This window comes from Tachyglossus aculeatus, chromosome 4 (assembly GCF_015852505.1).
Source record: "Tachyglossus aculeatus isolate mTacAcu1 chromosome 4, mTacAcu1.pri, whole genome shotgun sequence".
NCBI lineage: Eukaryota > Metazoa > Chordata > Mammalia > Monotremata > Tachyglossidae > Tachyglossus > Tachyglossus aculeatus.
The window spans coordinates 5,933,849-5,957,568 of NC_052069.1; the positions used below are offsets into that span (position 1 = coordinate 5,933,849).

Sequence of the window (23,720 nt, forward strand, 5' to 3'; positions counted from 1 at the left end):
CTCTCCCAAGCGCTTAGTACAGTGCTCATAGTAAGCACTCAATAAATGCCATTAATTGATTGATTGTGATGTTTTTTAAACACTTATTAGGTGCCAAGCACTAGGGTAGAAACAAGATCACGAAGTCTGCTATAGTCCCTTTCCCACATGGGGGATGAAGACTGTGAGCCCCATGCCTAAGAGAAACAATGTGGCTTAGTGGAAAGAGCCTGGGCTTTGGAGTCAGAGGTCATGGGTTCGAATTCCGGCTCTGCCACTTGACAGCTGTGTGACTTTGGGCAAGTCACTTCACTTCTCTGGGCCTCAGTTTGCTCATCTGTAAAATGGGGACTAAGACTGTGAGCCCCACGTGGGACAACCTGATCACCTTGTATCTACCCCAGCACTTAGAACAGTGCTTTGCCCATAGTAAGCACTTAACAAATGCCATTATTATTATTATTATTATTATTATTATTATTATTATTATGTGGGACAACATGATTACCTTGCACCCCCACCTCCAGTGTTTAGAACAGTGCTTGGCACATAGTAAGCGCTTAACAAATACCGTTATTCTTCTTCTAGACTGTGAGCCCACTGTTGGGTAGGGACCGTCTCTATATGTTGCCGACTTGTACTACCCAAGCGCTTAGTACAGTGCTCTGCACACTGTAAGAGCTCAATAAATATGATTGAATGAATAAATGGGGCAGACAGTCAAAGGAGGAGGGAGAACAGCTATTGAATCCCCATTCAAGAAGTTAATTGGGGTGAGATTAGAACCCAGGTCCTCCGACTCCCAGGCCTGGGTCTGTTGCAGCCTGAGAAGCAGCATGGCTCAGTGGAAAGAGCCCGGGCTTTGGAGTCAGAGTCCTGGGTTCAAATCCCAGCTCTGGCACTTGTCAGCTGTGTGACTTTGGGCAAGTCACTTCACTTCTCTGATGATAGCATTTATTAAGCGCTTACTATGTGCAAAGCACTGTTCTTAGCGCTGGGGGAGATAAAAGTTTATCAGGTTGTCCCACGTGGGGCTCACAGTCTTAGTCCCCATTTTCCAGATGAGGTCACTGAGGCCCAGAGAAGTGAAGTAACTTGCCCAAAGTCACACAGCTGACAAGTGGCAGAGCCGGAATTATCTGGGCCTCAGTGACCTCACCTATAAAATGGGGATGAAGACTGTGAGCCCCCCGTGGGACAACCTGATCCCCTTGTAACCTCCCCAGCGCTTAGAACAGTGCTTTGCACATAGTAAGCACTTAATAAATACCATTATTATTATCATTATTATTCTCTGGCCCTCAGTTCCCTCATCTGTAAAATGGAGATGAAGACTGTGAGCCCCCCGTGGGACAACCTGATCCGCTTGTAACCTCCCCAGTGCTTAGAACAGTGCTTTGCACATAGTAAGAGCTTAATAAAAGCCATTATTATTATTATTATTCTCTGGGCCTCAGTTCCCTCATCTGTAAAATGGGGATGAAGACTGTGAGCCCCCCGTGGGACAACCTGATCACCTTGTAACCTCCCCAGCGCTTAGAACAGTGCTTTGCGCATAGTAAGTGCTTAAAAAATGCCATCATTATTGCACAGGCATCCTCAGTAGATGAGCCATCAAAGTACACGGAACTCCAAGCTGAGGTCAGAGCCTGATGGAACCTGTCACTCAAACCACTAAGTGAAGTTTCTCGGTGACATCTTCTATATTTAATTATAAATAATGCTGGTGTTTCTTAAGCGCTTACTATGTGCCAAACACTGTTCTTTTTCCTCTCGTGTCTACCTTAGGCTTTCTCTAGGCTGTGAGGTCAGTGTGGGAAAGTAACCGTGTCTACCAACTCTGTTATACTGTATGCTCACAAGCATTTAGAACAGTGCTCAGTAAATACAATGATTGATTGATTGATTACTTGATAGAATTTACCTTCTGATTCATTCAATCGTATTTATTGAGCACTTATTGTGGGCAGAGCACTGTACTAAGTGCTTCTGATGAGAGACAGCGTGGCCTAAGTGCTTAGTACAGTGCTCTGCACACAGTAAGCACTCAATAAATATGATTGATGATGAAATACGATTGATGATGGCCTTGTGACTACAGTCCGGCCTGGGAGTCAGAGGACACGGGTAATAATCCCGGTTCCTCCATTTACCTGCTGTGTGACCTTGGACAAGTCACTTCGCTTCTCCCGGCCTCAGTTCCCTCATCTGCAAAATGCGGATTAAGACTGTGAGCCCCGCGTTGGACTGGGACTGTGTCCAACCTGATTAGCTTGTATCCATCCCTGTGCTTAGTATAGTTCCTCTCACGTAGTAAGCGCTTAGTACCATATTAAAGATCATATTAGAATAGATGTTCACGGGAGCAATCAGTCGGTTATTTATTGAGCACTTACTGTGTGCAGAGCACTGTGCTAAATGTTTGGGAGAGTCCAATATAGCAGAGGCGGTAGCCACGTTCCCTGCCTTCAGTGAGCTCGATCAATCCATCGGTGGTATTCATTGAGGATTGCCCAGTCCTACACAGAACACTGCACTAAGCATTTGGGAGAGACTCAATCTATGGTACTTATCAATCAACCGAGTCACATCTATTGATGGTACTTAATATTATTATTATTAATTAATTCATTCATTCATTCAATCGTATTTATTGAGCGCTAACTGTGTGCAGAGCACTGTACTAAGCGCTTGGGAAGTACAAGTCGGCAACATCTAGAGACGGTCCCTACCCAACAGTGGGCTCACAGTCTAGAAGGGGGAGACAGACAACTAAACAAAACATATTAACAAAATAAAATAAATAGAAGCATAATTTACCACTTAGTAAATGTTTATCATATACCATTTACAGAAAAAGAAAAGGATGGAGATGAGAGGGATGGTGGGTGGGGAGGTGGAGTTTAATAATAATAATAGCATTTATTAAGTGCTTACTATGTGCAAAGCACTGTTCTAAGCGCTGGGGAGGTTACAAGTTTGTCCCACGGGGGGCTTACAGTTTTAATACCCACTTTCCAGATGAGGGAACTGAGGCACAGAGAAGTGAAGTGACTTGCCCAAAGTCACACAGCTGACAATTGGCGGAGCCGGGATTTGAACCCCTGACCTCTGACTCCAAAGCCTGGGCTCTTTCCACTGAGCCACGCTGCTTCTCTGAGCAGTTACTGTGCATAGAAGTCTGTACTAGACATTTGGGAGAGTATAATACACATGATCCCTGCCCTCAAGGAGCTTGCAATCCATTGTTCCCTTTCTCAATTCCATTTTTGGCAACCTTTCTAATAATAATAATAATGATGGTATTTGTTAAGCGCTTACTATGTGCCAAGCACTGTTCTAAGCTCTGGGATAGATATAAGGTTATTAGGTTGTCCCACGTGGGGCACACAGTCTTAATCCCCATTTTCCAGATGAGGAAACTGAGGCCCAGAGAAGTGAAGTGACTTTCCCAAAGTCACACAGCGGACAAGTGGCAGAGGTGGGATTAGAACCCATGACCTCTGACTCCCAAGCCTGGGCTTTTTCTACTAAGCCATGCTAAATACATTATTTGTTAAGCACTTACTACATTCCAGGAACTGCACTAAACACTGGGGTGGATATAATAATAATAATAATAATAATAATGATGATGATGGAATTTGTTAAGTGTCTACTATGTGCGAAGCACTGTTCTAAGCACTAGGAGGGATACAGGGTAATCAGGTTCAGGAGGTTTACAGTCTTAATCCTCATTTTACAGATGCAGTAACTGAGACCCAGAGACCTGAGTAAATCAGGTTGGACACAGTCCCTGTCCGACGTGGGGCTCACAGTCTTAATCCCCATTTTACAGATGAGGGAACTGAGGCACAGAGAAGTGAAGTGACTTGCCCAAAGTCACACAGCAGACAGGTGGCGGGGCTGGGATTAGAACCCATGACCTCTGATTCCCAAGCCCGGGCTCTTTCCACTAAGTCAGGCTGCTTCTCTTTCCCCCTGCTCTTCTGGGGCCTGGGGTGGAGAGGAAGAGGCCCCCGTGGCCTCAGTGAACCTGGAAATGGGGTCAGTTGGTAACCCTGTAATGGAGCACTGAACTAAGCGCTTGGGAGAGTGCAGTGGAATCAGGAGACACGGTGCTTGCCCCCAGGGAGCTGCCAGTCCAGTGGGGAAGGCCCCTCGGGGGCCTCAGAACCAGAGGACGAAGGCTGAGAAACACTCAGATCTCCCCAATTCTGGATTCCTGCGCATTGAGTCTCCCGGGATCCACTCTCCATGTGAGGAGAGAGTGTGGTTAATGAATAATAATAACAATGGTATTTGTTAAGCGCTTACTACATGCCAAGCACTGTTCTATAATAATAATAATGGTGGTATTTGTTAAGCGCTTACTATGTACAAAGCACTGTTCTAAGCGCTGGGGGGGGCTACAAGGTGATCAGGTTTTTCCACTTGGGGCTCACAGTCTTAAACCCCATTTTACAGATGAGGTAACTGAGGCACAGAGAAGTTAAGTGGCTTACCCAAGGTCACACAGCTGACAAGTGGCGGAGCTGGGATTCGAACCCATGACCTCTGACTCCCAAGCCCTCACTCTTTCCACTGAGCCATGCTACTTCAATAAGTATGTATTGAGGGAGAGTACTATGTACTGGGGGAGAGACAAGGTAATCAGGTTGTCCCACGTGCGGCTCATAATTTTCATCCCCATTTTACAGATGAGGTCACTGAGGCCCAGAGAAGTGAAATGACCTGCCCAAGGTCACACAGCTAAGTGGCGGAGCCGGGACTAGACCCCACGACCTCTCACTCCCAAGCCCAGGCTCTTGCCGCTGAAGCTCAGTGGATGTGGTCTTCGCTAGAGAAGCAGCGTGGCTCAGTGGAAAGAGCCCGGGCTTTGGAGTCAGAGGTCATGGGTTCAAATCCCTGCTCTGCCAACTGTCAGCTGTGTGACTTTGGGCAAGTCACTTCACATCTCTGGGCCTCAGTGACCTCATCTGTAAAATGGGGATTAATACTGTGAGCCCCCGTGGGACAACCTGATCACCTTGTAACCTCCCCAGTGCTTAGAAATGTGCTTTGCACATAGTAAGCGCTTAATAAATGCCATCATTATTATCATTATTATTACCCGTAATCCCCCCCGTGATGAAGATTGGTCAGGTGCAAAGCTCTGGAGCCCAGAGACACCCCTCCCAAAGCAAAACACACACAGACACACACCCACACACTCTTCCTTTCTTTCTTTCTTTCTTTCTTTCTTTCTTTCTTTCTTTCTTTCTTTCTTTCTTTCTTTCTTTCTTTCTTTCTTTCTTTCTTTCTTTCTTTCTTTCTTTCTTTCTTCCTTTCTTCCTTTCTTTCTTCCTTTCTTCCTTTCTTTCTTTCTTCCTTTCTTTCTTTCTTTCTTTCTTTCTTTCTTTCTTTCTCTCTCTCTTTCTCTTTCTGTCTTTCTCTCTCTCTTTCTCTATCTCTATCTCACACACACACACACACACTCTTTCTCTCTCTCTCTCTCTCTGTCTCTATCTCGCTCTCTCTCTTTCTCTTCACACACACACACACACACACACACACACACACACACACAAACACATCTCAGCAGCAACAACCTCTCTGGTCTCTCATCCTCACATCAACACACTGTTAGAGAAGGAGCTAATCGGTGCCATCTAAAACCCAAGACCTCTTGGCTTTAAAAAGCTACCGCACCGACGTCATTCATCTCCACCGGCACTTCATTCCATCCACGCTCAGTTGATTTCTTTGGTCAACCTTTCCTTTGATTAAAAAAAAATCACGTTTAGCTAACCTGCTGCGATTGAAGCGGATCGCTTTCAGTCATGCATTCATTCAATCGTATTTATTGAGCGCTTACTGTGTGCAGAGCACTGTACTAAGCGCTTAGGAAGTCTAAGTTGGCAACATATAGAGATGGTCCTTACCCAACAGCGGGCTCACAGTCTAGAAGGGGGAGACAGACAGCAAAACAAAACATATTAACAAAATAAAATAAATAGAATAGTAAATATGTACAAGTAAAATAAATAGAGTAATAAATCTGTACAAGCATATATACAGGTGCTGTGGGGAGAGGAAGGAGGTAAGGCAGATGGGGGGATGGGGAGGTGGAGAGGAAAAAGGGGGCTCAGTGTGGGAAGGCCTCCTGGAGGAGGTGAGCTCTCAGTAGGGCTTTGAAGGGAGGACGAGAGCTAGGTTGGTGGATGTGCGGAGGGAGTCGCCTCCCCTGGACCCTCCGATAGGAGCTGGTGCTTTTTATTTGGTAAACTGGAGCGCAATGAAGAGAACTGCCTAGAGAATAACTGGAACTTTATTTGTATTTTACCAAAAAAGGCATTTATTCATTCAGTCATATTTATTGAGCACTTACTGTGTGCAGAGAGATGTACTAAGTGCTTGGGAGGGTACACTACCACAATTAACGGCGACATTCCCGTCACTGTTGAATTGGCGTGACTTCCAATTGCTCGTACACGTTATTAATAATGGTGGTATTTGTAAAGTGCGTCCTATGTGCCGAGCACTGTACTAAGCGCTGGGGTAGATACAAGACAGTTAGGTCCCATATGGGGCTCACAGTTGAAGGTGGAGGGAGAAGAGGAATTGAATCCTTATGATGCAGATGAGGGAAATGAGGTTCAGAGAAGTGACTTACCCGAGGTCGCCCAGCAGGTCCTGTAATAGTAGGTAGAGCAGAGCCCTGGGACTCAGAGGTCGTGGGTTCTAATCCCGGCTCTGCCACTTGTCTGCTGTGTGACCTTGGGCAAGTCACTTTACTTCTCTGGGCTTCAGTTCCCTCATCTGTAAAAAGGGGATCAAGACAGTGAACCCCTCATGGGACAGGGACTGTGTCCAACCTGATTTCCTTGTAATAATAATAATAGTACCGATGGTATTTGTTAAGCGCTTACTATGTGCCAAGCACTGTCCTAAGCACTGGGGTAGATATAAGGTTATCAGGTTTTCTCACGTGGGGCTCACAGGCTTAATCCCCATTTTACAGACGAGATAATGGAGGCACAGAGAAGTGAAGTGACTTGCCCAAAGTCACACAGCTGACAAGTGTTGTAGCCTGGATTGGAACCCATGACCCCTGACTCCCAACCCCAGGCACTTTCCACTATTCCAGGCCACTTCCCCGGCGCTTAGTACGGTGCCTTACCCATAGTAACGGCTGAGCAATTACCATAATTACTATTAGTAACAAATACCATTATTATTATTATTATTATTACACCACTTCGCCGGCGCTTAGTACGGTGCCTTACCTGTAGTAACTGCTTAGCCATTACCGTAATTACTATTAGTAACCAATATTATTATTATTATTATTATTATTATTATTATTATTAATCTGTGGCAGAGCCAGAATTGGAACCCATTTCCCCTGCGTCCCAAGTCTGTGCTGTTTCCACAAAGCCAAATTAAGGAGATGCATTTTCATAAATCTGGCTTTGGCATTATAGATCTGAGACTTGATAATCCAACAAAATGGGCACAAAACAATTGCTGCTGTTAATAGAAGAACGGGCACTGTTTATTTTAGTTTTCCAAGGTGTGGAGCACTGTAGGCAATTGTATTCTGCGTGAACAGTGCTATGCTGAGCGGTTGGTTGAGTCCAGCAGAAGCAACACACTTGTTCTCTGCCCTCCAGGACCTTCCAATCAATCAATCGTATTTATTGAGCGCTTACTGTGTGCAGAGCACTGTACTAAACTAACAAGGGAAAAAGACGGAGCCCGATTATCGACCCAGAGGGTCAGTGGGAGAAGACGCTTCATGACGGCTTTGGAATTGGTTTTCCAGGCTGACGATACTTCACCCAATTACTTTTTTGAGTCACTGCAAGAGAATATCGTCATTCACTCTGTGTAATGATTGATAGTGTGTGAATGAGTGGCTCAAGAGGAAAGCTGCCCCATAATAGAACTTTATGAACAGGTGAAGATGATGATGATGATATTTGTTAAGTGCTTACTGTGTGCAAGGCACTGATTCATTCATTCATTCATTCAATCATATTTATTGAGCGCTTGCTGTGTGCAGAGCACTGTACTAAGCGCTTGGGAAGTACAAGTTGGCAACATATAGAGATGGCCCCTACCCAACAGCGGGCTCACAGTCTTGAAGGGGAGACAGACAACAAAACAAAACATATTAACAAAATAAAATAAATAGAATAAATGTATACAAATAAAATAAATAAATAAATAGAGTAATAAATACATACCAACATATATACAGTTGCTGTGGGGAGGGGAAGGAGGTAAGGCAGGGGGGATGGAGAGGGGGAGGAGGGGGAGAGGAAGGAGGGGGCTCAGTCTGGGAAGGCCTGGGATAGACCCTAGGTAATCCAATTATCCAGATGAGGTAACTGAGGCCCAGAGAGGTGAAGTGACTTGCCCAAGGTCACACAGATAGCAATAATAATAATTATGGTACTCGTTAAGCATTTACTATGTTCCAAGCACTGTTCTAAGTGGTGAGGTAGATACAAGCTACAAGATACAAGATACAAGAGTCTCCGGCGGGCTTCTTCCCTCCAGGCGACTTGAAAGACCCCGGGCGTTGGAGTCAGAGGTCATGGATTCAAATCCCGGCTCCTCCAATTGTCAGCTGTGTGACCTTGGGCAAGTCACTTCACTTCTCTGGGCCTTAGTTACCTCATCTGAAAATGGGGATTAAGACTGTGAGCCCCCGTGGGACAACCTGATCACCTTGTAACCTTCCCAGCGCTTAGAACAGTGCTTTGCACACAGTAAATGCTTAATAAATGCCATTATTATTATTCTTATTATTGTAACCTCCCCAGTGCTTAGAACAGTGCTTTGCACATAGTAAGCACTTAATAAATGCCATTATTATTATTATTACAAGCTAATCAAGTTGGACATAGTCCCTGTCCCATATAGGGCTCGCGGTCTTAATCCCCATTTTCTCGATGAGGTAACCGAAGCACAGAGAAGTGAAAAGAAGTGCCCGTGGTCACACAGCATACAGGTGGTGGAGCCAGGATTAAACCCAAGTTCTCTGTCTCTCAGGCCTGTAAGTCTTTCCACTAGGCCATGCTGCTAATACTAATGATAATGTTGATATATGTTAACCACTTGCTCTGTGCCTAAGTGCTGTGCTAGCCTCCAGGGTAGATAGAATAATAATAATGATAATGATGGTATTTGTTAAGCACTTACTATGTGCAAAGCACTGTTCTAAGCACTGGGGAGATACAAGGTGATCAGGTTGTCCCACGTGGGGCTCACAGTCTTAATCCCCATTTTACAGATGAGGGAACTGAGGCCCAGAGAAGTTAAGTGACTTGCCCAAAGTCACACAGCTGACAATTGGCGGAGCCGGGATTCGAACCCATGACTTCTGACTCCAAAGCCCGGGCTCTTTCCACTGAGCCACGCTGCTTCTCTAATCTTAATCCCCAGTTTACCATTTTAATCCCCAGAATACCAGCTTCATTCTCCTCTTCTGACATTTTTTACAAGTGAACGATAGAACGAGTCATTTTTTTACCAGGTAATTTGTGATGAAAAACGGTTTTCCTGAAGTCTGTGCGCAGCTGCTATAATAATAAACACCAAGGCAGCTACTTAATTACAGCCACAAAATGTTGGCTCGGTGCCCCGACTACTCAATCAGTGGTATTTATCGAGCACTTACTGTGTGCAGAGCACTGTACTAAGTGCTTGGGAGTGTGGAGAAGCAGCATGGAATAGTGGAGAAAGCCCGGGCCTGGGAATCAGAAGGTTTTAACCCCGGCGCTGCCACTTGTCAGCTGTGTGACCTTGGGCAAGTCACCTAACTTCCCTGGGCCTCAGTTACCTCCTCTTTAAACTGGGGATGGAGACTGTGAGCCCCACGTGGAACAGGGACTGTGTCCAACTTAATTTACTTGTATCCACCCTAGTGCTTAGTACAGTGCCTGGCACCTAGCCAGCGCTTAAAAAATATCATCATTAATTAATGAATTACAGTCCCATAGAATTGGTAGATGCGTTCCTTGCCCCCAAGGAGCTTACACCCCACAGAGAAGCAGCGTGGCTCAGTGGAAAGAGCACGGTCTTTGGAGTCAGTGATCACGGGTTCAAATCCCGGCTCCGCCAATTGTCAGCTGTGTGACTTTGGGCAAGTCACTTCACGTCTCTGGGCTTGAGTTACCTCCTCTGTAAAATGGGGATTAAGACTGTGAGTCCCCCGTGGGACAACCTGATCACCTTGTAACCTCTCCAGCGCTTAGACCAGTGCTTTGCACATAGTAAGCACTTAATAAATGCCATTCATTCATTCATTCATTCATTCAATCGTATTTATTGAGCACTTACTGTGTGCAGAGCACTGTACTAAGCGCTTGGGAAGTACAAATTGGCAACTTATAGAGACGGTCCCTACCCAACAGTGGGCTCACAGTCTAGAAGGGGGAGACAGAGAACAGAAGAGCCACATCTTCTATTTTCCAACGGCACGTTTCCAACTCTGCAACAGGCAACAAATTTTAGCTTTCACGTCGTAAACGTCGGGTTAGCAAACCACCCCAATCCCTCGGGAGTTTGACCCGTCCCAGGTTTAAGAGATCGGACCCGTTTCAAGGAGGCTTGGATGCGTGAGAGACTCTGCCTTTTTTTCTCCCCGTTGCCTTGTCTTTTATCTGCTTTCTTTGCTCTTCGCACCCGAGGCAGCGAAAGTGGTCGCAGCACCCCAAGTTTGTCCATGTACTCAGAGAGCAAATCTTCGCCTTCCAGCTACCAGCAGGCTCCGCGCCACTTCCATGTCCCAGGTAGGCCTTCCAGAGCTCAGCTCTTCCCTGCTCCTTCCTTCCATCCCTTCCTTCCGCCCTCTCCGGCTCCATCTCGGCTCGCCACGCTTGCTGTGTGAAATCAGGTGGGAAACCTCTTCCGTCCTTCTGAAAAGCCGCCTCCGTCGGTGAATCGTTCAGTGGTACTTATTGAGCACTCGCTATGTGCCTCGAGGAGCTTGGGAGAGGGACATGAATGTAGGAGGTACCTATCTTTAAAGAATATATTATACCTTAGCTTGGCTCAATGGAAAGAGCACGGGCTTGGGAGGCAGAGGTCATGGGTTCAAATCCAGTCTCCGCCAATTGTCAGCTGGGTGACCTTGGGCAAGTCACTTAACTTCTCTGGGCCTCAGTTACCTCATCCGTAAAATGGGGATTAAGACCGTGAGCCCCACGTGGGACAACCTGATCATCATCATCATCATCAATCGTATTTATTGAGCGCTTACTATGTGCAGAGCACTGTACTAAGCGCTTGGGAAGTAGAAATTGGCAACATATAGAGACAGTCTCTACCCAACAGTGGGCTCACAGTCTAAAAGGGGGAGACACAGTCTAAAAGGGGGGGAGACAGTCTAAAAGGGGGAGACACCTTGTAGGGACTGTCTCTATATGTTGCCAACTTGTACTTCCCAAGCGCTTAGTACAGTGCTCTGCACACAGTAAGCGCTCAATAAATACGATTGATTGATTGATTGTACCCTCCCCAGTGCTTAGAACGGTACTTTGCACATAGTAAGCGCTTAACAAATGCTGTCATTATTATCATTATTATTATCAACTACCTATTTATTCCTATTGATGTTTATTTTTAATACATTATAAACTACCTAATCATTCCTGTCTCCCCCTCTAGACTGCAAGCTCATTTTGGGTAGGGAATATGTCTGTTTCTTTTCATATTGTACTCTCCCAAGCGCTTAGTAATAATACTTGTGGCATTTCTTAAGTGCTTACTACGTGCAAGGCACTGTACTAAACACTGGCGTGGATACAAGCCAGTTGGATTGGACGCAGTCCCTGTCCCACATGGGGCTCGCAGTCTCAATTCCTCATTTTGCAGATGAGGTCACTGAGGCCCGGAGAAGTGAAGTGACTTGCCCAAGGTCACACAGCAAACAAATGGCAGAGCAGGGATTAGAACCCAGGTCCTTCTAACTCCCAGGCCTGGTAAGCGCTCAGTAAATACCATCAATTGATTGGTAGTACAACAGAATTAGCAAACCCCCTCTGAAGAGTAAAGGTGCTCGTTTCGGTGCAAACATCAACAGCTTTGTGTTTTTTCAAGTTCCCCCAAGTCAAGTGATAGTATAGTCAATCAATCGATGGTATTTATTGAGCGCTTACGCTGTGCAGAGCACTGAATTGTCAATCAGTCATCTTTGTTGAGCGCTCACTGTGTGCAGAGCACTGTACTAAGCATTTGGGAGAGAACTCTCTAACAGAGATGGTAGACAGGTTAGCAGCGGGGCCTGGGATTCAGAAGGTCACTGATTCGAATGCCGCTCCACCACTCGTCTGCTGCGTGGCCTTGGGCAAGTCACTTGACTTCTCTGTGCCTCAGTTACCTCATCTGTAAAATAGGGATTTAAGACCGTAAGCCCTCTGAGGAACAGGGACTGCATCCGACGTGATTTGCTGGTATCTCCCCCAGTGTTTAGTACAGTGCCTGGCACATAGTGAGCGCTTAACAAATATTATTATTATTCCCTGCCCGCAATGAGCTTCCAGTCTAGAGAGAACAGAATTGGATGAAATGAGAATTCTGATGGAGTCAGTTTGTTCGATTCTGGCCTGCGACAGGAAAGTTTTTGGTAGCCTCATGCTTCTTAGCCTTGTTCATTACTAGCTTATCCATCATTGATATTTATTGAGCTCTTACTCCATACAGAGCACTGTACTAAACGCTAGCTGAATATCTGGGGCGGTTTCCCAGCCATTGGTGAACGATGAATGCTAAATCCTGCTCCCATATTCATTCATTCAATCGCATTTCTTGAACATTTGCTGTGCGCACAGCACTGTACTAAACGCTTTGGAAAGTGCACCACAGCACTGAATAGTGACATTTCCTCCCTACAACGAGCTCACAGTCTAAAGGAGATATGCCAAATGATTCTAGTCCTGAGCCTTGATCCGAGGGTGCTTAATAAATCGACTTCGAAGACGGATGTAGATTTATAATTTTGGAGGGAATAAAGCTGTTTCTGTTGAAAATAAATTCATGGGGAAAGCACAAAAACTGCTTGCTTACTCTTTTATTCTGTCCTTTTTCTCTCCTCTTCTTCAGAGTCTGGAGTAAAAGATAACATCTATAGAAAACCCCCTATCTACAGACAGCATGGTACAGTCTGCTTTTCTTTTGCTGCAGTCTTTGTGCTCGTGGTCTTAAATGCACATTTACCGCTTTGATAATCGTCTTAGAATCATTTACTTCCCTCCCCTGCCAAATCCCTCAGCCACACTGGGCGTGAAATGTAAATTCCTAAATAGCACCTAGAAAACATGTTCTTTAAGTGAGCCACCAATGAAGTATCAACACACAAACATCTGACTAGCTGGGTTTCTGTTGATGGTACTGGGGAATTGGAATTTGGCTGGAGATTGAGGAAAAACCTTATCCTAATGTGTTCGGTAAAGTGTAGTCAGTCTGATTTTACCAGGAAGAGGAAAATGAATTGCTTTCTGAAGAAAACAAATTCTTGTTTCCCCCAAATGGAGTAAATAATCTGGGCCCCCACCTACCTACATGCCTTCCAGGGTGAGGTTAAAAATAATAATAGGAGTCTTAGTAGTAGCAGTTGTAGTGATAGTAGTAATAATAATAATAATGTTGGTATTTGTTCAGCGCTTACTATGTGCCAGGCACTGTTCAAAAATCTGGCATAGAAACAGGGTAATCAGGTTGTCCCACGTGGGGCTCACAGTCTTCATCCCCATTTTACAGATGAGGTCACTGAGGCACAGAGAAGTTAAATAACTTGCCCAAGGTCGCACAGCTGGCAAGCGGCAGAGCCGGGATTCAAACCCATGACCTCTGACTCCCAAACCCGGGATCTTTCCACTAAGCCACGCTGCTTCTGTAGTAGTGATGATACTAGTATAATAACAGTAATTCAGTCAATCAATCAGTCAATCGTATTTATTGAGCCGTTACTGTGTGCACAGCACTGTACTAAGTGCTTGGGAGAATGCAAGCAATATAAAAGAGTTAGTGGACACTTTCCCTGTGAACAGTGAGCTTACAGTCTAGGAGAAGAATCAATCAATCAATCAATCGTATTTATTGAGCGCTTACTGTGTGCAGAGCACTGTACTAAGCACTTGGGAAGTACAAGTTAAGAAATATATTAATGCAAAATCAAAAATTACAGTGATGTACATAGGTCCTATGGGGCTGAGGGAAAGGTGAATTAAAGGAGGAAATGCAAGCGCAAGGGTGACACAGAAGAGAGTACGAAAAGAGGAAATGAGGGCTTATTCAAGGAAGGCTTCTTGGAGGAGATGGGCCTTCGATAAGACTTTGAAGGTGGAGGAGAGCCATTGTCGGTCAGATATGAAGAGGGAAGGCATTCCAGACCAGAAGCAGGGCACGGATGAGAGGTTGAAGACTGCTGTGTGACCTTGGGCAAGTCGCTTCACTTCTCTGGGCCTCAGTTCCCTCATCTGTAAAATGGGGATGAAGACTGTCAGCCCCACGTGGGACAACCTGATCTCCTTGTAACCTCCCCAGCGCTTAGAACAGTGCTTTGCACATAGTAAGCGCTTAATAAATGCCATTATTATTATTATTATTATAATAGATGAGATAGAGTTCAAGTGAGTACGTTGGCATTAGAAGAGCGAAGTGTTCACTCTGGGTTGTAGTAGGAGAGCAGTAGGAGAAATATTGTTGTTGGGTAGAAGAGAGGGAGGAATTAAAGCAGGTGAGGATGAGTTTGAAATGGACAAGGTTAGCCTGATGTCGGGATTTCCACCAGCAGCGTGGCTTAGTAAAAAGAGCCCGGGCTTGGAGCCAGAATCAATCAATCAATCAATCGTATTTATTGAGTGCTTACCCTGTGCAGAGCACTGTACTAAGCGCTTGGGAAGTACAAATTGACAACACATAGAGACAGTCCCTACCCAACAGTGGGCTCACAGTCTAAAAGGGGGAGACAGAGAACAGAACCAAACATACCAACGAAATAAAATAAATAGGATAGATATGTACAAGTAAAATAAATAAATAAATAAATAAATAGAGTAATAAATATGTACAACCATATATACATATATACAGGTGCTGTGGGGAAGGGAAGGAGGTAAGATGGGGGGATGGAGAGGGGGACGAGGGGGAGAGGAAGGAAGGGGCTCAGTGTGGGAAGGCCTCCTGGAGGAGGTGAGCTCTCAGCAGGGCCTTGAAGGGAGAAAGACAGCTAGCTTGGCGGAGGGGCAGAGGGAGGGCATTCCAGGCCCGGGGGATGATGTGGGTCATGTCGTGACGTGGGGATGACGTGGGTCTGACGTGGCCAGAAGATGTGGGTTCTAATCCCGGCTCCTTCACTTGCCTGCTGTGTGACTTTGGGCAAGTCACTTAGCTTCTCTGGGCCTCAGTTACCTCATGTGTCTCAGTGGAAAGAGCACAGGCTTGGGAGGCAGAGGTCGTGGGTTCAAATCCCATCTCCACCAGTTGTCAGCCTTGTGACTTTGGGCAAGTCACTTCACTTCTCTGCGCCACAGTTACCTCATCTGTAAAATGGGGATTAAAACTGTGGGCCCCACGTGGGACAACCAGATCACATTGTATCCTCCCCAGTGCTTAGAACAATGGTTTGCACACAGGAAATGCTTAACAAATGCCATTATTATTATTATTTACTAAGACTTGTGGGACAACCTGATTACCTCATATCTACCCCAGTGCTTAAAAGCAGTGCTTGGCACATAGTAAGTGCTTAACAAATACCATTATTATTATTATTATGAGTGGAAGAAGCTGACTGCGGAGACGATCCAGGGCTGTGGGTTGGTGATTCAAGATCGACCAAGAGACGGGAGTGAGGGACTTACATTCAGAGAAAGGGATGGAACCAGTGTGTGAATTTGTGTGTCAAGAGAGGCTATGGAATGGGAATGGACATGATGATTTTGTAAAATCGGAATGGTCAAGAAATTGGTGGTTTCTCGGGTGGAGATCTGGGGAGAGGAGACAGATTCGTGGAGAATGGGGTGTTCAGGAGAAGATAGCAGGACAGGAGGTTGGAGTTGTAGATGGGAATTTCAAAGTCAGCGGGGCTGTAGATTGTACAATCGCTAGAGATGAGATGGAGTGTGTGTCCAATAATAATAGTAATAACTATGGTATTTGCTAAATGCTTACTATGTGTCAAGCACTGGGGTAAATATGAGGCAATCAGATTGTCCCACGTGGGGCTCACAGTCTGAATCCCCATTTTAAAGATGAGGGAACTGAGGCCCAGAGAACTGACTTGCCCGAAGTCACATAGCAGGCAAGTGGCAGAGCTGGGATTAGAACCCACGTCTTCTGACTCCCAAGGCTATGCTCTAAGGTGTTTGGTGGGTGAGGTGGGGAGGAGCAGGAAGGCAGTGAATTTGAGGAGCGAAAGGAGCATTTGGATAATAATAATAATAATAATTTTGGTATTTGTTAAGCACTTACTATGTGCCAAGCACTGTTCTAAGCACTGGGGTAGATACAAGGCAATCAGGTTGTCTCACATGGGGCTCACAGTCTTAATCCCCATTTTACAGATGAGGTAACTGTAGGCCCAGAGAAGTGAAGTGACTTGCCTACAGTCACATAGCTGATAAGTGGCGGAGGCGGGATTAGAACCCATGACCTCTGACTCCCAAGCCCACACTTTTTCCACTGAGCCATGCTGCTTCCTCTTCTCTCGGATGAAAAGAAAGGGGCGGGTCATGCTGTTTCTCCAGCGTATGACTTGTTCCCTTTATTCATTGCACTTATATCCATATCTGTCATTTATTTATTGCTATTAATATCTGTCTCCCCCTCTAGACTGTAAGCCCTTCATGGGAAGGGCACGTCTGCTTATTGGCTATTAGACTCTTCCAAGCACTTAGTACAGTGATCAACACTCAATAAATATGATTGAATGAAAGAATGAATATTAATTTAATCAGAGGGAAAAAAGTAGTAATAATAATAATGGCATTTATTAAATGCTTACTATGTGCAAAGCACTGTTCTAAGCACTGGGGAGGATACAAGGTGATCAGGTTGTACCACGAGGGGCTCACAGTCTTAATCCCCATTGTACAGATGAGGGAACTGAGGCACAGAGGAGTTAAGTGACTTGCCCAAAGTCAAACAGCTGACAGTTGGCAGAGTCGGGATTTGAACCCATGACCTCTGACTCCAAAGCCCGGGCTCTTTTCCACTGAGCCACACTTCTTCTCATGCAAGTACTACATGTAATCAAACTGTCAAGAAAAATAAGCCCCAATGACACTCTGGTGACTAAGGAAGAGGATTCATTTTTAACCATCAGGTTTTCTGTAGTAAAATGATGGAACTTGGGTGTTGAAAGTGTGCTTGGTTTATCATGGAAATAGATTCAGAGTGTTCACATTTCCTTTGGTCATCTTTTGGTCATCTGTTGCCATTATTGAAAAAGGCTACAGTATTTTTCAGTAGCAGTAATAGTGTTGGACTAAACACCTACTGTGGGCAAAGAACCGCATTAAATGCTAGGGAAAAGTACAAATTTGGGAAGTAGACCAGCTCTATGAATAAGAATTTAAGAATCTAGGGATAAAGGATGAGCAGATGGGGTGGGAGACAGATTCATGGGGAGAGATGACGTTCTAAAGCAGGACAGGAGATTGGAGTTGTAGATGGGAATTTCAGAGTCAGCAGGGTTGTAGATTGTACAAGTGCTAGAGATGAGATGGCGTGTGTGCCCAATAATAATAATAATAATAATAATTATGGTATTTGCTAAATGGCATAAAGTGTGAAGTGGCATAAAAATTCATTCAATTGTATTTATTGAGTACTTTCTGTGTGCAGAGCTCTGTACTAAGCACTTACCCCAGGACAACTCTAAATTCTGTAAGTGCAGGTGGGTATGATGTCTAGAGGAGCATGATGGCTCCTGAAAAGGGATTTAGGGGAGAGAATTGTCACTGGGTCTGCCAGAACACGTTTTGATTACACATTTATGACAGAAGGTGACAACGAAATGGATTGTTGTATTTGTGAAGCACTTATTATGTGCCAGGCACTGTATTAAGCACTGGGGTTGATACAAGCCAATCGAATTTCATTCATTCATTCATTCAATCATATTTATTGAGAGCTTACTGTGTTCAGAGCACTGTACTAAGCGCTTGGAAAGTACAAGTTGGCAACATATAGAGACAGTCCCTACCCAACAGTGGGCTCACAGTCTAGAAGGGGGAGACAGAGAACAAAACAAAACATATTAACAAAATACAATGAATAGAATAAATATGCACAAATAAAATACATAAATAAATAGAGTAATAGATTGGACACAACCCCTCTCCCACGGGGCCTCATGGTCTCAATCCCCATTTTACAGATGAGGTAACTTAGGTACAGAGAAGGGGAGAGATTTGCACAAGGTCCCACAGCAGACAAGTGGCGGAGTCAGGATTAGAACCCAGGTCCTTTGACTCATCGTCCTGGGCTCTAGGCCCAGCTACCTAGATGTAATGCTGTGTTGCGGTGTCAGAGGAAAGTTGTGAACGTGTATGAAGTACCACCCTGTAGCCCGACTACAAAGCTATTTTCCCTTAAGGCAGGCTTCTTTTCAAGCAGAATCTCTGCTCTTTAGGAAGACAGGCTGAAATTAGGGAGACCCTTCACTAGGAAGTCTGATCAAACAATCAGTGGTATTTATCGAGCGCTTACTATGAGCAAAGCACTGTACTAAGTGCTTGGGAGAGTACAAGAGAATTAGCAGACAAATTCCATTAAGGAGCTGACAGTCTAGAGGGGGACACTGGCATGACTATGACTAAGTCATTTATAATATAGAATTTGAAGATTTGTACGTAAGGGCTGTTAGATTGGGTGTGGGGTGAATATCAAATGTCCAAAAGTCAGAGATCCAAGTTTGTGGATGGAGCAGAAGGGGAAGCAAGCTGGGAAAAAAGAGGGCTTAATTGGGGAAGGCCTCTTGGAGGAGATTCATTCATTCATTCATTCACTCAATCGTATTTATTGAGCCCTTACTGTGTGCAGAGCACTGGACTAAGTGCTTGGGAAGTACAAGTTGGCAACATATAGAGATGGTCCCTATCCTACAACGGGCTCACAGTCTAGAAGGGGGAGACAGACAACAAAACAAAACAAGTGGACAGGTGTCAAGTCATCAGAATAAATAGAAGTAAAGCTAGATGCACATCATTAACAAAATAAATAGAATAGTAAATATGTACAAGTGAAATAGAGTAATAAATCCATACAAACATATGTACAGGTGCCGTGGGGAGGGGAAGGAGGTAGGGCAGGGGGGATGGGGAGGGGGAGAGGAAAGAGGGGGCTCAGTCTGGGAAGGCCTCCTGGAGGAGGTGAGCTCTCAGTTGGGTTTTGAAGGGAGGAAGAGAGCTAGCTTGGCGAATGTGCGGAGGGAGGGCATTCCAGACCAGGGGGAGGACGTGGGCCGGGGGTCGATGGCGGGACAGGCGAGAGCGAGGCCCGGTGAGGAGATTAGTGGCAGAGGAACGGAGGGTGCGGGCTGGGCTGGAGAAGAAGAGAAGGGAGGTGAGGTAGGAGGGGGCCAGGGGATGGACAGTCTTGAAGCCGAGAGTGAGGAGTTTTTGCTTCATGCGTAGGTTGACTGGTAGCCACTGGAGATTTTCGAGGAAGGGAGTAACATGCCCAGAGCGTTTCTGCACAGAGATGATCCGGGCAGCAGCGTGAAGTATAGACTGAAATGGGCAGAGACAGGAGGATGGGAGATCAGAGAGGATGTGACCTTTGGTCATTCCAAGGGTCTTTCCAAAGTTTCCCCACATCCAACATTGCCGTTTCTTTGCCATTTGAGAATGGGGTGTTATAGTTTCTGGGTCTTTTTAATGGTCTTTGTTAAGCACTAACTATGTACCAGGCACTGTTCTAAGCGTTGGCGTAGATACAAGGTAGACAGATTGGACACAGCCTTTGTCCCACGTGGGGATCATAGTCTTAATCCCCTTTTTACAGATGAGGTAACGGAGACTCAGAGAAAGGAAATGACTTGTCCAAGGTCACAAAGCAGACGTGGTGGAGCTGGAATTAGAACCCAGATCTTTTGACTCTCAGGCCTGTGCTTTTTCCAGGAGAGCTCGCTGAGTTGACCAACCTTTGGTCTAGAGGAATCTGACCAGATTCAGTTCTGCTGTTACTCATGTTTGCACTGTGTGTTTTGGATAAAAGGCTGTTGGGGATTTAGAACCTGCTCTTCTGACCCTATCCACCCAGGTAGAATGCAAGCGCATTGGCAGAAGAAACAGGTAAAACTGACAGGATGCTGTAATGGACCAAATATATAGGTTGAATGAGAAAAATGTGTCTAGGATCTTGCCAAGGTTGCGAACTTGTGAGACAGGGTGAATTGTGGTGTAGTCTATGCAATAGGAAAGTCAAGCCCATTGTTGAGTAGAGACTGTCTCTATCTGTTGCCAAATTGTACTTTCCAAGCACTTAGTACAGTGATCTACACACAGTAAGCACTCAATAAATACGATTGAAAGAATGGATGAATAATAATAATAATAATGATGGCATTTATTAAGCGCTTACTATGTGCAAAGCACTGTTCTAAGCACTGGGGAAGTTACAAGGTGATCAGGTTGTCCCACAGGGGGCTCACAGTCTTAATTCCCATTTTCCAGATGAGGTAACTGAGGCCCAGAGAAGTTAAGTGACTTGCCCAGAGTCACACAGCTGACAAGTGGCAGAGCCGGGATTTGAACCCACAACCCCTGACTCCAAAGCCCGTGCTCTTTCCACTGAGCCACACTGAATGAGAGGAGGACAGGGTTTAGGTGAGAAGATGAGGAGTACTGTTTTGGACATGTTAGGTTTCAGGTATCCGTGGGACATTTAGGTAGAGATGTCCCGAAGACAGAAGGAAATGAGAGACTGCAGAGAGGGAGAGAGATCAGGGCTGGAGATGGAGATTTGGGCGTCATCTGCATAGAAGTGGGAGTTGAAGCCGTTGGGAGCGAATGAGTTCCCCAAGTGAGTGGGGACAGATGGAGAATAGAAGGGGACCCAAAATTCAACCTTGAGGGACCCCCACAGTTAGAGGGTGGGGAAGCAGAGAAGGAGCCCGCCAAGGAGACTGAGAAGGAGCGGCCAGAGAGCTAGGAGGAGAACCAGGAGAGGACAGAGTCAATGAAGACAAGTTTGGATAATGTTTCCAGGAGAAGGGGGTGGTCAACAGTGTTGAAGGCAGCTGAGAGGTCGAGGAATGTTAGGATGGAGTAGGGGCTATTAGATTTGGTGAAACTCATCAGTGTGTACCTTTTTTGGGGGTGTCATTTCCAGATTTCACCCAGGTCTTAAAATTTTGAGGGTCTATCTGAAAAGCCTGAAGCCAGTTTTCTTCTGGAAACTCTGCTCTAAGGCATCAGATATCAATCAATCAGTCAATCAATCATATTTATTGAGCGCTTACTGTGTGCAGAGCACTGTACTAAGTGCTTGGGAAGTAAAAGTTGGCAACATATAGAGACAGTCCGTACCCAACAGTGGGCTCACAGTCTAGAAAGGGGAGACAGAGAACAAAACCAAACATATTAACAAAATAAAATAGATAGAATAGATATGTACAAGTAAAATAAATAGATAAATAAATAGAGTAATAAATATGTACAAACATATGTACATATATACAGGTGCTGTGGGGAAGGGAAGGAGGTAAGACGGGGGAATGGAGAGAGGGACGAGGGGGAGAAGAAGGAGGGGGCTCAGTGTGGGAAGGCCTCCTGGAGGAGGTGAGCTCTCAGTAGGGCCTTGAAGGGAGGAAGAGAGCTAACTTGGAGGCTGCTGGGAGGGAGGGCATTCCAGGCCAGGGGGATGACGTGGGCCGGGGGTTGACGGCGGGACAGGCGAGAACGAGGGACGGTGAGGAGATTTGCAGCTGAGGAGCGGAAGGTGCGGGCTGGGCTGGAGAAGGAGAGAAGGGAGGTGAGGTAGGAGGGGGCGAGGGGATGGACAGCCTTGAAGCCCAGGGTGAGGAGTTTCTGCCTGATGCGCAGATTGATTGGTAGCCACTGGAGATTTTTGAGGAGGGGAGTGACATGCCCAGAGCATTTCTGGACAAAGACAATCCAGGCAGCAGCATGAAGCCATACTTCATGGATTGAAGTGGGGAGAGACACAAGGATGGGAGATCAGAGAGAAGGCTGATGCAGTAGTCAAGACGGAATAGGATGAGAGCTTGAACGAGCAGGGTAGCAGTTTGGATGGAGAGGAAAGGGCGGAGCTTGGCAATGTTGCGGAGCTGAGACCGGCAGGTTTTGGTGACGGCTTGGATGTGAGGGGTGAATGAGAGAGCGGAGTCGAGGATGACACCAAGGTTGCGGGCTTGTGAGACGGGAAGGATGGTAGTGCCGTCAACAGAGATGGGAAAGTCAGGGAGAGGGCAGGGTTTGGGAGGGAAGACAAGGAGTTCAGTCTTAGACATGTTGAGTTTTAGGTGGCAGGCAGACATCCAGATGGAGATGTCCTGAAGGCAGGAGGAGATGCGAGCCTGGAGGGAGGGGGAGAGAGCAGGGGCAGAGATGTAGATTTGGGTGTCATCAGCGTAGAGATGATAGTTGAAGCCGTGGGAGCGAATGAGGTCACCAAGGGATATGTCCAGATTCCCAGGGACACCATCCTCCATCATATCCAGGGATGTCAGAGCTGCAGGAACTGAAGCAAGATTGGCAGTCCTGTTTTCTGGACTCCACTCATAATAGTAATGATAAATAATACAGATAATAATAATGATAATGATGATGATGATGATGATGATGATAATATGGGCAGGAAATGTGCCTGCTAATTCTGCTGAAAAATCTACTCTCTCAAGTGCTTAGTACAGTACTCTGCACATAGAAAGCACTCAATAAGTACCATTGATTGATTAATAATAATAATAAGAAGAAAGATAATAATCCCCCTAGACTGTAAACTCATTTTGGGCAGGGAATGTGTCTGCCAATTCTGTTATATTGTACTCTCCCAAGGGTTTAGTGATGAGAAGCAGCGTGGCTCAGTGGAAAAGAGCCCAAGCTTTGGAGTCAGAGGTCATGGGATCTAATCCCAGTTCTGCTAAGTGTCAGCTGTGTGACTTTGGAGAAGTCACTTAACTTCTCTGGGCCTCAGTTACTTCATCTGTAAAATGGGGATTAAGACTGTGAGTCCCCCATGGGACAACCTGATCATCATCATCATCAATCGTATTTATTGAGCGCTTACTATGTGCAGAGCACTGTACTAAGCGCTTGGGAAGTACAAATTGGCAACATATAGAGACAGTCCCAACCTGATCACCTTATAATCTCCCCAGCACTTAGAACAGTGCTTTGCATATAGTAAGCACTTAATAAATGACATTATTATCGTTATTACAGTGCTCTGCACACAGTGAACACTTAGTGAATATCATTGATTGATTGAAAATAATAATAATGATGATAATAATCCCTCTAGACTGTAAACTCATCCCTCTAAACTGTATGATAGTTATGGCCGGGGCAGTTGTCTAATAATTCTGTTATATATTGTACTCTCCCGATTGTTTAGTACATGTTCTGCACACAGTGAGCACTCAATAAATACCACTGATTGATCGGTTGTGGTATTGTGGCATTTCAGTGCTTGTATGCCAAGCACTGTTTCAAAGACATGGGTGGATTCAAGATTATCAGGTGGCACACAGATATTAAATCCCCATTTTACAGATG

The 23,720-nt window shown here is 45.5% G+C and overlaps 1 protein-coding gene across 18 annotated transcripts in view; it reads left to right on the forward strand.

Moving 5' to 3' along the window:
• The window catches only part of ABLIM2 (actin binding LIM protein family member 2), a 308,934-nt gene that overhangs the window by 203,995 nt on the left and 81,219 nt on the right, over nt 1-23,720 (forward strand). For 14 of the 18 annotated variants that reach the window (XM_038744827.1, XM_038744831.1, XM_038744830.1 and 11 more), the window contains 2 exons: nt 10,662-10,763; nt 13,075-13,128. The exons of 3 other annotated variants lie outside the window; for them this stretch is intronic. In XM_038744827.1, coding sequence (XP_038600755.1) covers nt 10,662-10,763; nt 13,075-13,128 — 156 coding nt within the window. The remainder of the gene's footprint in view (nt 1-10,661; nt 10,764-13,074; nt 13,129-23,720) is intronic. One more of the 18 variants, XM_038744836.1, reaches the window with a different exon arrangement.